At 55.3% G+C, this 14,769-nt stretch overlaps 1 protein-coding gene across 1 annotated transcript in view; it reads right to left on the reverse strand.

Moving 5' to 3' along the window:
- Window positions 1–11,663: 11,663 nt before the first annotated feature.
- The window catches only part of HS3ST2 (heparan sulfate-glucosamine 3-sulfotransferase 2), a 21,865-nt gene continuing 18,759 nt past the window's right edge, over window positions 11,664–14,769 (reverse strand). Inside the window, exon 2 of the mRNA XM_015429731.1 lies at window positions 11,664–12,282. Coding sequence (XP_015285217.1) covers window positions 11,664–12,282 — 619 coding nt within the window. The remainder of the gene's footprint in view (window positions 12,283–14,769) is intronic.

The raw sequence follows: 14,769 nt of genomic DNA on the forward strand, positions 1-14,769 counted from the left end.
GCTCCTCCTCGGGAAGGAGGACGGGGGGGGGCGGGGCGGGTCTGGAACAGGAAGATCTTGTCACAGGGCTCAGAGCTCCTTGGCACATGCCAGGGCCGCCACAGAGCTGGCACTGCTGCCCAGGGGATCCGCCGGAGTCGGAGTGGGAGCGGCCACTCCGTCGGGATCCCCGATCCCTGAGGCGATCCTATGGACTCCTCCAAGGCTCCCTCTAAGCTATGGAATGTTGTGAGCAGAAATTCTGCTTCGTGAGCTCCTGGCATCAAAGTTGTGAGGGAGCGATCTGGCTGCTGCATACATTAGTTTCCTTTGGAGCCCTCCTTCCTGAGCTGAGACAAAAATGTGTGAGCCAGAGGCTACAAAACTGTGAGCTAGCTCACGCTAACTCAGTTTAGAGGGAACACTGGACTCCTTGCAATCCCGTGCAGGATTGGGTGGAGGCACATTCATGCCCTCCCCCTGGAAGAGTTATCGGCCACAGAAGGGGGTCAGGGTTCAATATGATATGACCAGAAAACTGTAAAGCCATACCAATAGGGTGCTGTAGACTAAAAGACTATTTGTTATTTTTAAAAAACCCACTAAGGTGTATTTTTTCCATTGAAATTTCAACTTGCTAATATACAGTGAACGATCAGAGAATCACTCTTATCACAATGTTACATCAAAGAATCCTATGATACAGGGAAATCATAGGATTTCCCACTGCTGGGCCTCCTGATGGCCCCTGATGTTTTTGGCCACTGTGTGACACAGAGTGTTGGACTGGATGGGCCTTTGGCCTGATCCAACATTGGCTTCTCTTATGTTAAGAGCAGAGGTCCATCAGTGTCTATTCGCCACAAGGTACAGGTAGGAACTCTCGGTCTGAGGCAAGGGATGCTCTGTCTTCTTGGTGCTTGGGGGGGGGGGACAGTGGGAGGGCAACAGTGGGAGGGCTCCTGGTGTCCTGGCCCCACTGCTGGACCTCCTGATGGCACCTGGTATTTCTGGCCCCTGTGTGACACAGAGTGTTGGACTGGATGGGCCTTTGGCCTGATCCAACATTGGCGTCTCTTATGTTCTTATGTTCTTAACTCTCGGTCTGGGGCCAGGGATGCTCTGTCTTCTTGGTGCTTGGGGGGGGGGGTCAACAGTGGGAGGGCTTCTAGTGTCCTGGCCCCACTGCTGGACCTCCTGATGGCACTGGTATTTCTGGCCACTGTGTGACACAGAAGAGTGTTGGACTGGATGGGCCTTTGGCCTGATCCAACATTGGCGTCTCTTATGTTCTTCTGTTCTTAGGAGCACCTGAGAGACCAAGGAGGGTTTCAGGGCCTGAACTTTCAAGAGCCCAAGCTGCCTTCGTCAGACAGAGGTGACGCAGAGAGCACCGGCTCTTGCAAGCTTCCCCCCCCCCCGAAATCCTGTCACTCTCTGAGGTGCCTTGTTCTAGCGGGGAAAACGTGCAGACAATTCTATTGGATTTCTAACTAGAAATTAGCCTGCATAACAAACGGGAAATGCTTTCGTGACCAACAGGAAGAGAACTTGCAAATCGCCCAACAGGATCCAGCTCTTCTCCTAGCCGGAGGCTGTGGGGAACGGTGTGTGTGTGTGTGTGTGTTTCCCGTCAGTGGTGGTGTCTTCTGTTGGGGGAGGGGAGGGTCTGCTGGATCCCATCTCCAGAGACGGGGAAAAAAAGGGGGGGGGCTGTCCGTGTGCTTGTGGCATCCAACTCTCTCCTGCTTCCCTTTTGTTTTGTTGCCTTGCGGCCTTGCTAGAACTGGGGAAGCAAACAGCGGGCTTCCCCAGAGTAACAGCAGTTCGTGGGAATGGGGAAAGGCCTCCTGCTACCCTGGAATCCTGCCCTCTTTCCCAAGTCATTCAGGCTAACCGACCCAGCGCCAACCCAGTTACTATCCTGTTGGGAACTCTCCAGGGCAACACCATCTGGTAAGAAGAGAGGGACCTTCTCAGGTAGAAGCTTTGTCATCATGCTGGGTTTCTGCAGTTGGCAGTTGCAGAGGTGGCATGTGGAAGGTCTCAGGCTCAAGCTCTGCTCTTTCCAGGCACAGAAAAGCCCTCCGCCGGAGACCCTGGAGAGCCACTGCCCGTCCAAGCAGACTGACAGAACATGGGCCCAAAAGCACCTTCCCGTGTCAGCAGCCCTTGGCTGCAAACCTTGTTGTGGCCAAGTGGTCCTGGGAAGCAAGACTGGGACATTCTGGAGTCAGAGTAGACCAGGGGTGTCAAACTCATTCGTTATGAAGGCCGGATCTGACATAAAGGAGGCCTTGTTGGGCCCCTGGGCCGGGTGTGTCACAAAAGGTAATGCCAGGTAGCGGAGATACAAACTTTGTAAAGGACACAAACACAAAGGGGTGGGGTTTTTTACTTAAAATAAAAACACGCTTAAAACATCAGCACTCTTGCAATATTTTGTTTCTTTAACAGTGTCTGATCACTGACACCTCTTGCTCTGAATGATTGCATCAAAATGTCTGTGCTGTTGCAATCCTGAGTATGCTGTTCAGCTGTGTGTATCTGTAAGCTGCAAACCTATGAGGACGCAGCAGCAGCAGAACTGGAAGAAGAAGCAGAAGACAGCCAGTTCCACCGCGGGCCTGATAGAAGCCCTCTAGGGGGCCTGATCCGGCTCCTGGGCCGCATGTTTGACACCCCTGGAGTAGACCGTCTTGCTCTAGGATGGTGGACTGATGATATGATTTGGCCTAATGCGGCCTCCTCCATATGGTGCTGGCTGTTGCAGGACCTGGCTGGCGGCCCCTTCTAGGGATGCCAGCCTCCAGGTGGAGCCTGGAGTCCTCCTGGAATCACAACTGGTCTCCAGATGACAGAGATCAGTTCCCCAGGAGAAAAATGGATGTCCTGGAATGTGGACTCTGTGGCCTTGATTCCTACCGAGGCCCCCGCCCTCCCCAAATCTCCAGGAGTTTCCCAACCTGGGTCCGGCAACCCTGCTTCCTCCAGATGAGGGGGTGGGGAGTTTCACATCTCTAAATGAGTCAGTTTGGTGTAGTGGTTAAGTGTATGGACTCTAATCTAGGAGAACTGGGTTTGATTCCTGTAGGGTATTACAAGTTGAAAACACTCAGTATATCTGGGGTTAAATGTTTGTTTATGTTACTCACAGGAAGTCACATGTTTGTTTGTAACCAATCTGTTTAGACAAAAGAATGCCCGGGAACTTTGGAGCTAGTTTGCTAGTCTGATTGGAAACCAAGGTGCCAAGTATTTAGCATATTGGCTTTCTCCTTCCTCTCTTTGTTCTGACCAGAGAAGGAGGCGCCATTCGGCTCTTCCTGTTTTACCTTTTAGCTGCAAGGATGTAGGCAAAATAGCTCTTTGTTATTTTATATCCTGTGTACCTTTTTCCCATGTTAGGTTTATAGTAAACTTTTATATTTTAATACACACCATGGACTCGGTCTCTTAATACTCTGCTGACTTACTCAAAAAGAATCCTAAAAATTCCCCACGCCTCCACTTGCACCTGGCTGGATGACCATTGGCAAGCCATAGCTCTGACATGAGCTGACCTTTTAAGGGCAGTTCCCGAAAGACCTCTCTCAGCCCCACCCACCTCACAGGATGTCTGTTGTGGGGAGGGGAAAGGAAAGGAGTCTGTAAGCTGCTCTGAGACTCCGAGTGAAGGGTGGGGTATAAATATGGTGTGCTAGGCTCTGAGTTCATTGACTGAACTGTAGGTGTTCCCAACTTGTTAGTGGAATGTCAGCCTCTTTAAAAAAAATAATAAAGCCCCCCACAAAGAAGCTACTTAGCTGGGTTCCTAAGTGCCTAAGAGAATAATTGAGGTTCCATGTATAAATCAATAGCTAATTTGAGAAGAAACAATAGGCAGGAACGGGGGTAATTTAATGCTTCAGCAAAACCCTGTCAGGGTGCCGCCCGCACAGCAGCGACTTGGACTTGGCCAGCGTGAGACAAAGATGGCATTCATCTGTATTCATGATCAGATTGTTCTGCATCGGGCAGCCAGCCCACGCCGCCTTATTCAGGGGGAAGGGCCCACGGCGCTCTGAGTGGGTTTTACCTTCAGGTAAGCCTCTGGGCGGGTTGGGCAGCCAGCCGGGAACGCTGGGCCCGAAACAGGAGGCTCCCGGCTTCGCTGGGTGAGCCGCTTTGGGCTATGCCCTCCTGGAGCACACGAGGGTGTGAGTGGCGGGCAGGATGAGGCCTCTGACTGGGCCAGACCAGGGATCAAAGACCAAGGGCCTCCCCAGCTGAGTGTTTGGCAGCCCCAAGACAATATCAGAGGAAGAAGAAGAAAGGAGGCTGGCTGACAGCCTCCTTCCCCTTCCCCTCCCCACAACAGACACCCTGTGAGGCAGGTGGGGCTGAGAGAGCCAGTTTGGTGTCGTGGTGAAGTGCCCGGACTCTAATCTGGGGGAACCGGGTTGGATTCCCCACTCCTCCTCCACTTGCATCTGGCTGGATGACCTTGGGCAAGCCGTAGCTCTGACAAGAGCTGTTCTTGAAAAAGGGCAGTTACTGTCAAGAGCTCTCTCAGCCTTGCCTACCTCACAGGGTGTCTGTGGTGGGGAGGGGGAGGGAAAGGAGTTTGTAAGCCGCTCTGAGACTCCCTTGGGTAGTGAAGGGCGGGGTATAAATCCAATCTCTTCCCCCTCTTCTTCTCTTTCGGGAACTGCTCCTGAGAGAACAGCTTTGAGGGAACTTGTGACTGACCCAAGGTCACGCCAGCAGCTGCGTGTGGAGGAGGTGGAGTGGGGAATCAAACCCGGCTCTCCCAGATTAGAGTCCGCGCACTTAACCACAACAGCACTGGAAGTGGGGGGGGGGCGCCTTTCATCCAGGCGGGGGTGGGGTTTGGTGTCTCCTTGAGAAAGAAACTGTCTTGTGTGACCGTGTCCTTTCCTGTTCTCTTCTTCCCCAGATGTCCTTTGGGCTCTGCTCCTCTGTTCCGGTTTTGCTCATCATTTTGGCTCCTGAATATGGCCTCAGTGCTCCTTCCCAATGGAAACGAAAGGCCGCGCCTCCGTGTCACCTGGCCCGGGACGGCTGAGCGGGAGACCCCAGACTGGCTGAAACACCCTGAAGTTCTCTCTCTCTCTCTCTCTCTCTCACACACACACACATGTGCTTCGGGGCTGAATCCTCCCAGCCAGACTCCTGAGCTGGGTGGGAGTGGGTTGGCTACCCCTTGTGGTTGGTGGCTGGCGGGGGGGGGGTCCAGGGTGAAGCTCCTCCTTTCCCACCCTCAGGCGGCCGGTCCTTCTGTCTGGGGATTCCAGGAGAGGCAGGAGGAGCAGGCCAGCTAGTCCGTGGTGGCCACCCGCCCCTCTGCAGGAGGTGAACAAACACACAAAAATGGAACGAACAAGGAACGCAGTTCTACAAACAAACAAACAGAACAATCCGTCGCGCACGCTGTACAAACCACACTAGAGTCTACCGTCTGCTTATACAGTTCCACTTGCAACCAAAATTAATACACACCACAAATAGTGTTTGCCACCATGCATCAATGACAACTGCACCAGTTGAATAGTGACCTAACAGTCCTTGAAAATAGAAGTCTCTCTTCGGATTGATGTGGGTCACCAGTTCATGGTGCAGAGAAGAGTTTCCAGAAGAAAGCATGCAATAGACAGCAGGGCTCTTTGTGGTGCGAACCAAAGGAGTGGCAACGGCACCTCCTTGGGACATACTGGTAGACTTCGCGTCATTTTGGATCTTGCCAGAGCTGGGTTGAGCTCCGTCACTTAAGAAAAGCGGCCTGGCAAAGCCCCCTAGGCGTGCCGTCGTAGCTCCTTTGGTTCACACTGCAGCGAGTCCTGAGCTCCTGCCGTCTACTGTGTGCTTTCTTCTGGGAATTCTTCTCTGCACCATGAACTGGTGACCAGATCAATCTGAAGATGGACTTGTACTTGGCCGGGAGGGCGGGGCAGAAATCTAATAAGTCAAATCACTATTCAACTGGAGTGTGGTACCACCTTAGTACCAATTTTAGGCCTTGTGCTCTTATATTCAAAGAACGTGAATAGAAGCAACCTTTATAGATAAAAATATCATTACTCACTCTAGACCCCCAAAATACCTTGACATTATATCACTATATCGAATCTATACATTGTCATGTTACTGAGTTGAGTATTTTTCTATATGCTAAAATGCAGGTTTTTAAAACTTGTAATTACATTTGGATTACCATATTATCTGTTATTCTTTAATTCTTTTTTGTATAGTTTAGTTATAGTTGAACAGCTTATTTGTATTGAACAGTCGAACAGATGTTGATGGCATTATTAATTTGTTAATTTTCTTGTTATTCTACATTGTTTAAATAAGAATAAAATATATTATAAAAAAACGATTCAACTGGTGCAGTGGACATTGATGCATGGTAGCAAACACTATTTGTGGTGTGTCTTAATTCTGGCTGTAAGTAGGACTGTATAAGAAGACTGTAGTCTCTAGTGTGAGTCGTGCAGCGCGACGGGTTATTCTGTTTGTTTGTACCTCTGTAGGTGGCTAAATATGCACTGTCAGCTCTGGGAGGTTCCTACTGGGCCAGCAATTTGGCTGCTGCAGAAATCAGTTTGCTCTGGAGCCATCCCCCTTGAGCTGAGACCAAAATGTGTGAGCCGGAGGCTAAAAAGCTGTGAGCTGGCTCACATTGACTTGGCTTGGAGGGAAAACTGGACAGGACTGCTGCCCTAGGGCTCTCAAAGTCACCGGGTGGGCGGAGGCCGGGGACCCTCCCAGCCGGGACTTTGGGTCCTTTCTTCCTTCTCCCACAGCCCTTCAGTCCGTCCACTCCTGCCGCCTCCCCGAAGGAAGGAGGCTCTCCTGCACCTCCCTCCAAGCACAGGCCGCCCTGCACGACAGCAGAACCACCCTGAAGCTGTTTTTACAGCTGAAGAGAGTAGCAGCCGCCTCGCCTCGCCGGGGTGATTTAGATGCGAGTGGCAAATTGCAGCTGTTGACAGGCACGGCTGCGACTGACTGCAGAAATCGATGGGTGATTCAAGGAGTGACCAGTGCTCGGAGAGGCAAATCACTGGCCGCCAGGTGGCTTTACAGCTCTCCAGGGCAGGGCGACCCTCCTCGGCCAGGCTGCGGTCAGGAGACCGAGGGGGAGGGGAGGCCGGCAGCTGTATGCCCTGCAGTGCATATCGGCCCAAGCCTTCTTCCAGGGGCAGCTTTGGAGCAATACATTCAGAGCAATACATGCAGACATTTCCAGAGGTGACCAAGAGGTGCAAATGGCTGTGCTCGAGCTGGCACCCACCCACCTGTCCGCCCGGACAGAGCCCAGCTTGGAGGCGTTCAAGCAAACTGCACAAGTGTGGAGGAACAGACAGGAACCCAGGAACACAAACGACCACAGAAAAGGTTGCGCTGGCTTTTGGCTGTTGCAGGAATTGACCCAGTGGTACTATATTTTTTAAAAGGCCACCCGTGTGCCAGTGAGTTCCACAGCCTCATTATGTGTTGCAGGGAGAAACATTTAGGACATAAGAGCCCTGCTGGATCAGACCAGTAAGGGTCCATCTAGTCCAGCATCCCGTCTCACACAGTGGCCTCAACCAGTTCCTCTGGAGGGCCGACAACAGGGCAGAGAGGCCAAGGCCTTCCCCTGATAAGAACCTCAGAAGAGCTCTGCTGGATCAGACCAGCGGTCCATCTAGTCCAGCATCCCGTCTCACACGGGGGCCAGCTAGTTCCTCTGGAGGGCCGACAACAGGGCAGAGAGGCCGAGGCCTTCCCCTGATAAGAAAACCAGAAGAGCCCTGCTGGGTCAGACCAGGGAGGGTCCCTCCAGTCCAGCCTCCTCTCATAAGAGGCCAGCCAGTCCCTCTGGAGGGCCAACAACAGGGCAGAGAGGCCGAGGCCTTCCCCTGAGAAGAGCATCAGAAGAGCCCTGCTGGATCAAGCCAGGGAGGGTCCATCCCGTCTCACACAGGGGCCAACCAGTTCCTCTGGAGGGCTGACAACAGGGCAGAGAGGCCGAGGCCTTCCCCTGATAAGAACCTCAGAAGAGCTCTACTGGATCAGGCCAGGGAGGGTCCATCCCGTCTCATACAGGGGCCAACCAGTTCCTCTGGAGGGCTGACAACAGGGCACAGAGGCTGAGGCCTCCCCCTGGTAAGAACCTCAGAAGAGGCCTGCTGGAGCCGACCAGGGAAGGTCCATCCAGTCCAGCATCCTCCCATAAGAGGCCAACCAGTTCCTCTGGAGGGCCAACAACAGGGCAGAGAGGCCGAGGCCTTCCCCTGATGTTGCCTCTGGGCACTGGGATTCAGAAGTTGAGGGCCTCGGAACGTGGAGGTTCCCTTTTGTGTATCCCAGCCTCCCCCCCCCCAAAGTGTACAGGATTTCCCAGAAGTACCAGACTTTCTTTCTCCGCCCACACCTGCTGCAGGTGCTGAGGACTCCTCCCGGAGGGACCATCCCCACAGGACTCAGGAGTCTGCCCCGTGGCTGGGCAGACAGACACATCCCCCTGCGGCAGGTGAAAGGGGGGCTCATTCTGCAGGCTCTTCTCTGGCACAGTATTGTGGCCCATTGCTAAGACCCACACCTGGCCACTATCTCCATGCCAGCCTGGTCTTCTCTCCCGCAAGCTTGCTCTCTCCTGGGGACTCTGCAAGGGGGCAGGGGTCTGCTGCTGCCTCCCCGTGCCCAGCTGGTGGGCTCTGGCACCCACGAGGGGAGGGCAGGTGGTTACAGCCCACCTGCCTCCTTGAAGAGCATCCCTGGGTGAGACCCGTCTCCAGGAAGACAACCTGGGGTGCTGGTGGGAATCGGGGCTGGTTTCTGAGAGAGCGCTCCGGCAAGGCCCCTTCCAGCTGCGGCAAGCCGCAGCACTGGCCTCCTGCAGGTGCAGCAAAACTTGCTGCTGCAGAGCAGGGGGAGGGAGGGCGGTCGGGAGGCGCAGTCCCTGGGGGCACATCAGGGAGGAGGGGAAGCGAGCCATCTGCTCTGGGCTATTTTTGACAAATAAATTAGGGGAAATGCTTTGGTTTGTTTTCGTGCAGCTCCATTAACCTGACAAGGAGGCTGCCTCCATCAACGTAAATGTCCTCCCCCCCCCACCACAGAGCCTGGCTTGGAGGGGGGGAGCTGCCATGGAGGGCAGGCAGGGCCCAAGGCTTACAGTCACCTGTGGGGGGGGGGGTAGAGTGGGATTGTGCCCGTCCAGAGCTTCCCAGGGCAAAGGCCTTGGCTGGGCTGCTAAACAGCTGCCTGTGAAATGAGCCAAAATCCCCAGGCAGGAAACTGGACCACACAAGAACTTCCACAATGCCTGTCCTGCTTGGCGGGGCAGACCTAACTACACAGGGCTGTCTAGATGGCCTCTGGGGGTACCACAACAGCCACCCCCCTTGGCTCACAGACAGAACTGCTTCCAGGGTGGGCTCAGCAGCAACCCGCATGCCAATCCCCAGAGGCACCCAGGAGTCCACCAGCCACAGCCCCCGGGGCTCTCCCTTAGGTCTGGCTCAGAATCCGTCTCACCTCCAGCCGCCCCCTCCCCAGGGGCACCCTGCGACATCCAGGGACTAATTGGAGAGCGGCACCTCCGGGCGCAGAGGAGTGCAGCCGCCGCCGCCTGCAGAGGCAATTCTGAGCCGCACTTGACATTCAATTAGGACGGTGGGTGCCTATAAAACAGCCCATTAAGCAGGGCCATAAATCCCCACTGGCTGTGCACCGGGCACAGAGCGCTCCCCGTCTGGTCCCTCTGGCAGCACTCCGCTAAAGAAGCCGCCGAAGGAGGCGTGGCCCTTGTGCCCGCTGCCCGGCGGGAGGGACACGCGCAAGGCCTGCTCCTTGGGTAACGCCGCCACCCGCCCTTCCCCTCGGGGGCAGGCGCCGCCCCTTCGATGGCTCCCAGTCTTGCCCCTTGCTGCAAAGAAGAGGCATGGCGGTCCCACAGTCTCTTGGGTGGGGGAAGCCAAGAGCAGGGCACCTGGCCCTGGCCGGCGAGGAGGCTGGAGGGCCAGGCTGCTCCGGGGCGTCTCCCGGGAACCTGCAGGAGGGGTCCCTCTGGGGCTCAGAGCCCCTCCCCTTCAGATCCAGCCTTCCAAGACAGACCCCCGTGCCTTGCCTTGCCTTGCCTGGGTCTCCTTCCTCCTAGGGAGCTGTGCTTGGGGGGAGAGTCCCTGACCGGCCCCCACCAAAGTGCCCTCCAGAGGAAGGAGGAGGCACTTTGGGCCACCCTGGACACTGGGAGGGGGGGGGGAAGAGAAGGCTGGGACTGCCCCCCCCAAGTGCAACACATCATTGCAGAGCTAGAGGGGAGAGGGACGCCCAGCCTGGTGCAGAACCCCGACCCCTTTCCCTGCCCTTGCTCTGCCCCCTGGGGGGGCGAAGCATCACGGCAGGATGACACCCCCTCTTGGCCTGACCCGCGTCACAGGGTGGCTGGCAAGGATAAAATGGAAGGAGACCAACCCAAGTCCCTCAGGAGGACGTCGGGAGGCAGAGAAAAAGCCTCCCCCCTTGGCCCCCCCTCCCCACAAGGGCCCAGTGGTGCAGGAGCTGGGTCCAAGCGGACTGAACCAGAGGAGGCGGGGCCGGGTGCGTCGTGGACGGAACTGCATCCGGAGCAAGAAGAGGGGTCTCTCCGAAGTACCCGTAACAGCAGAAATCTGTGCTTTATTTTGCAGGACAGAAATATCCCTCGGGAGAGTGAGTGTTCCAAAGCAGACACGTTGGAATCGCCATGGTTACAGGGCTGGCTCAGGAGGAGTAGCGAAGGAGGCAGAAGGAAGGAGGGAAGGAAGGAAGGAAGGAAGGAAGGAAGGAAGGAAGGAAGGAAGGAAGGAAGGAAGGAAGAGAGAGAGAAGGAAGGAAGGAGAGAGAGAGAAAGAGAGACAGAGAGAAAGGGAGAGAGAGAGAAGGAAGGAAGGGAGGGAGGAAGGAAGGAGAGAGAGAGAGAAAAGGAAGGAAGGAAGGAAGGAAGGAAGGAAGGAAGGAAGGAAGGAAGGAAGGAAGGAAGGGAAAAGAGACACAGAGAAAGAAAGAGCAAGAAAGAGATGGGGGGAAGGCAGGAAGGCTGGCTGGAAGGAAGAAAGGAAGAAGAGACAAAGAAAGAGCAAGGGGGGGAAAGAAGGAAGGCAGGAAGGCAGGCAGGCTGGAAGGAAGGAAGGAAAGGAAGGAAGAAGAGACAAAGGAAGAGCAAGAGAGAGAGAGAAGGAGGGAGGGAGGGAGGGAGGGCCCCCTGCCTCTTCTCCCAGGAGCTGTGCAAGAACAAGCCCCCCTGCCCTGATCTCCCTCCGCCTCGCCTCGCAAGGGCAGGGGAGCCTGCAGGAGAGATGGGGGGTTTATAGACTATATATATATATATATTTATATTTATATATATACCATTATTAAAAAATAAAATCCATCCTCGGGCATCGTACGCCCTGATTGCATGGCAGACAAAGGGCCCGGCAGGATGCCTCTTCCCGCCCTCCAAGCTGCAGGCAAAGCCACGGGCGGTGTGTGTGTGTGTGTGTGGGGGCGTCCCTCTCTGCTGCCTCTCCTGGCTTTCCCCAGCGGGCCAAAGGGGAGACTGAGGCAGCCCTGCGGGGTGGGCGGAGGAAGACCCCACCACCACCACCACCACCACCTCCCCGTGGAAGACCGAGCCCTCCTCCGCCGTGCCCGGGAGGGGGGGGGCAGTTCTAGTCCCAGCGGAAGTCCTGCCCGACCGTCTCGTAGAACCGGACGTTGTAGGGGCGGTAGAAGTCCTGCAGCTGCTCGAGGACGTCCGGGTCGATCTGGACGTGAGTCCGGCCTTTGGACTTGCCCAGGCAGCGGGGCGGGCCGCCCTCGGTGCTCCGCTTGAGGCAGGGGAAGCCCTTGGTCTTGTTGAAGTAGAAGTGCTTCTCCGTGACGAGCCGCCGGAGGCCCAGGAAGTCCTGGATGTGGCCCATCTCCCCCGCCGGGTCGGTGATGAGCCGCTCGCCGCTGACAAAGTGCATCTGGGAAAGAGGGAAGAAGCGGAGCCAGCCCTGCAGGTGGACCACGTAGAGGCCGATGCGGATGGCGTTCCAGGAGGCGTCCACCAGGCCCAGGCTGCGGTTGCGGAAGGAGAGGCCCTCGAAGGAGGGGAGGTCCGGCTTCTTGGAGAGCATCTGGGTGTAGTCAGAGATGGCCCGTGTCACCGGGTTGCGCACCACCACGATCAGCTTGGTGTCCCGCGACATGTTGAAGATGCGCTGGGGGGCCTCCCGGGTGACGAAGTAGCTGGGGGTCTTCTCCATGGTGATCTGGCCCTCCACCGTGCGAGGCATCAGCCGCCTGCGGGGAGCAGAGAGAGAGACAGAGAGAGAGAGAGACAGAGGGACGGGGGTGGGTGGGCGGTTAGTAAGGGGCAGAGCAGCCAGCCAGTTTAAGAACAGAAGAGAAGCCCATGTTGGGTCAGTGGCCCCTCCAGTCCAACACTCTTCTGTGTCACACAGAGGCCAAAAACGCCAGGGGCCATTGGGAGGTCCAGCAGTGGGGCCAGGAGGACACTAGAAGCCCTCCCACTGTTGCCCCCCACCCCCAAGCACCAAGAAGACAGAGCATCACTTGCCCCAGACATAAGAGAAGCCCATGTTGGGTCAGGCCAGTGGCCCCTCCAGTCCAACACTCTGTGTCACACAGTGGCCAAAAATGCCAGGGGCCTTCGGGAGGTCCAGCAGTGGGGCCAGGACACTAAAGCCCTCCCACTGTGGGCCCCTCCCAAGTGCCAAGAATACAGAGCATCACTTGCCCCAGACCGAGAGCTTCCATCTATACCTTGTGGTGAATAGCCACTGATGGACCTCTGCTCCATATGCTTATCCAGTTCCCTCTTATAAGAAAATAGGAGAAACCAGTGTTGGATCAGGCCAGTGGCCCATCCAGTCCAACACTCTGGGTCACACAGTGGCCAAAAATACCAGGTGCCATCAGGAGGCCCACCAGTGGGGCCAGGACACTAGGAGCCCTCCCACTGTCGCCCCCCACCCCCAAGCACCAAGAAGACAGAGCATCACTTGCCCCGGACCGAGCGTTCCTATCTATAGGTAAACACAAAGGCTTCCCTTGCTGGAAACCCAGTCGAATCCGACTCTAGGGATGTGGTGCTCATCTCCGTTTCCAAGCCGAAGAGTCAGCGCTGTCCAAAGACATTTCTGTGGTGTTGGGTATTACAAGTTGAAAACACTCAGTATATCTGGGGTTAAATGTTTGTTTATGTTACTCACAGGAAGTCACATGTTTCTCATGTAACCAATGTTCTTTAGATGTAGGAAGCCCTGGAATTTTCTCCCTGATCTAGGGATTGGATTGGGACTAAAGTGTCAAGGTGTATTACCATTTTATGGCTTCTCTTCCTGTCTTTGTTTGGTGTTCTGAAGAAGAAGAGTAGTCATAATCTCTCTCTTCTAGTTTTGTCTTTGTAGAGTAAGGATGTAGCCGATTTAGCTCTGTTGTTATTTTCATCCCAGTTACCCTTCCCCATGCCAGAATTTAGTAAAAACTTTATATTTTAATCACACGTGGACTCTGAATTATTTTATTCCAGGAATGCTGGACTATCTTATCTCGGCTAAATACCATTTTTTCAATATCTCACTATCACCCAACACGTGGTCATGTGGCCGGCATGACTAGACGCCGAGGTGCACGGAACGCTGTTATATATACCTTGTGGCTAATCGCCACTGGTGGACTTCTGCTCCATATGCTTATCTAATTCCCTCTTGAAGTTGTCCATGCTTGTAGCTGCCGCCACCTCCTGTGGCAGCAGGTTGTGTAGTGGTTAAGAGCGCAGAGTCTAATCTGGGAGAACTGGGTTTGATTCCCCAGTCCTCCCCCACGTGCAGCTGCTGGTGTGACCTTGGGTCAGTCACAAGTTTTCCTCAGAGCTGTTCTCTCAAGGGCAGTCCTCGAAAAGAGCTCTCTCAGCCCTACCTCCCTCACAGGGTGCCTGTTGCGGGGAGGGGGAGGGAAAGGAGATGGCTCTGAGATTCCTTCTGGTAGTGAAGGGCCATGGGGTATAAATCCAGTCTCTTCCTCCTCCTCCTCCCCACATTGGGGGGGGGGGAGAGGTCTAGGCTGTGGCCTCTCCTCCCCTGCGGAGGTGTCCAGCTGAGAAGGACAAGCTGTCCATTCCTGCCGACCACTTCTAAGGTCAGGGTCTTTCAAGAGGGTGGCCCGGCTGCTCGAGGAGACAGGGAGAAGGAGGGATGTTTTGCAAGGAACAGTTCCCTGCCCCGATGCTGGAGATGGTGCTGAATATAGATTCATGTGCCACCAAACGGCAGCGCTGGCATAGCCTTTGCAAAGGGCGGGACAGTTCTCTCTCTCTCTCTCACACACACACACAGACACACTCCATCCCCAGAAGGACTCCATATTCAGTGCCCTTTCCGGAATGGAGGCAAGGAATCCTTACCCTCAATCTTCCCTCTAAGCTGTGGAGTCTTGTGAGTAGAAATCCTACTTTGTGAGCTCCCGGCATTAAAGTGGTGAGCGAGCGATTCGGCTGCTGCATCAGTTAGCTTGCTCTGGAGCCCTCCTGCCTGAGCTGAGGCAAAAATGGGTGAGCTGGAGGCTTAAAAAACTGTGAGCCAGCTCACACTCACTCAGTTTAGAGGGAACGCTGCCCGAAACACCTCTCCGCTTTTTGTTTGCCAGTTTCTGGCCTTGCCAAGTCAGGAGTCGGGACAGGGCTCCTCCTTCTCCTCCCCCGTTCTGGACCGTGGCCTCTTCCTCCCCCCCCCCCCCCGGCGGGCCCGAGACCCCTGCAGCCCCCCC

The sequence above is a fragment of the Gekko japonicus genome, unplaced genomic scaffold (assembly GCF_001447785.1).
Source record: "Gekko japonicus isolate JY-2015 unplaced genomic scaffold, Gekko_japonicus_V1.1 scaffold894, whole genome shotgun sequence".
NCBI classification, from domain to species: domain Eukaryota; kingdom Metazoa; phylum Chordata; class Lepidosauria; order Squamata; family Gekkonidae; genus Gekko; species Gekko japonicus.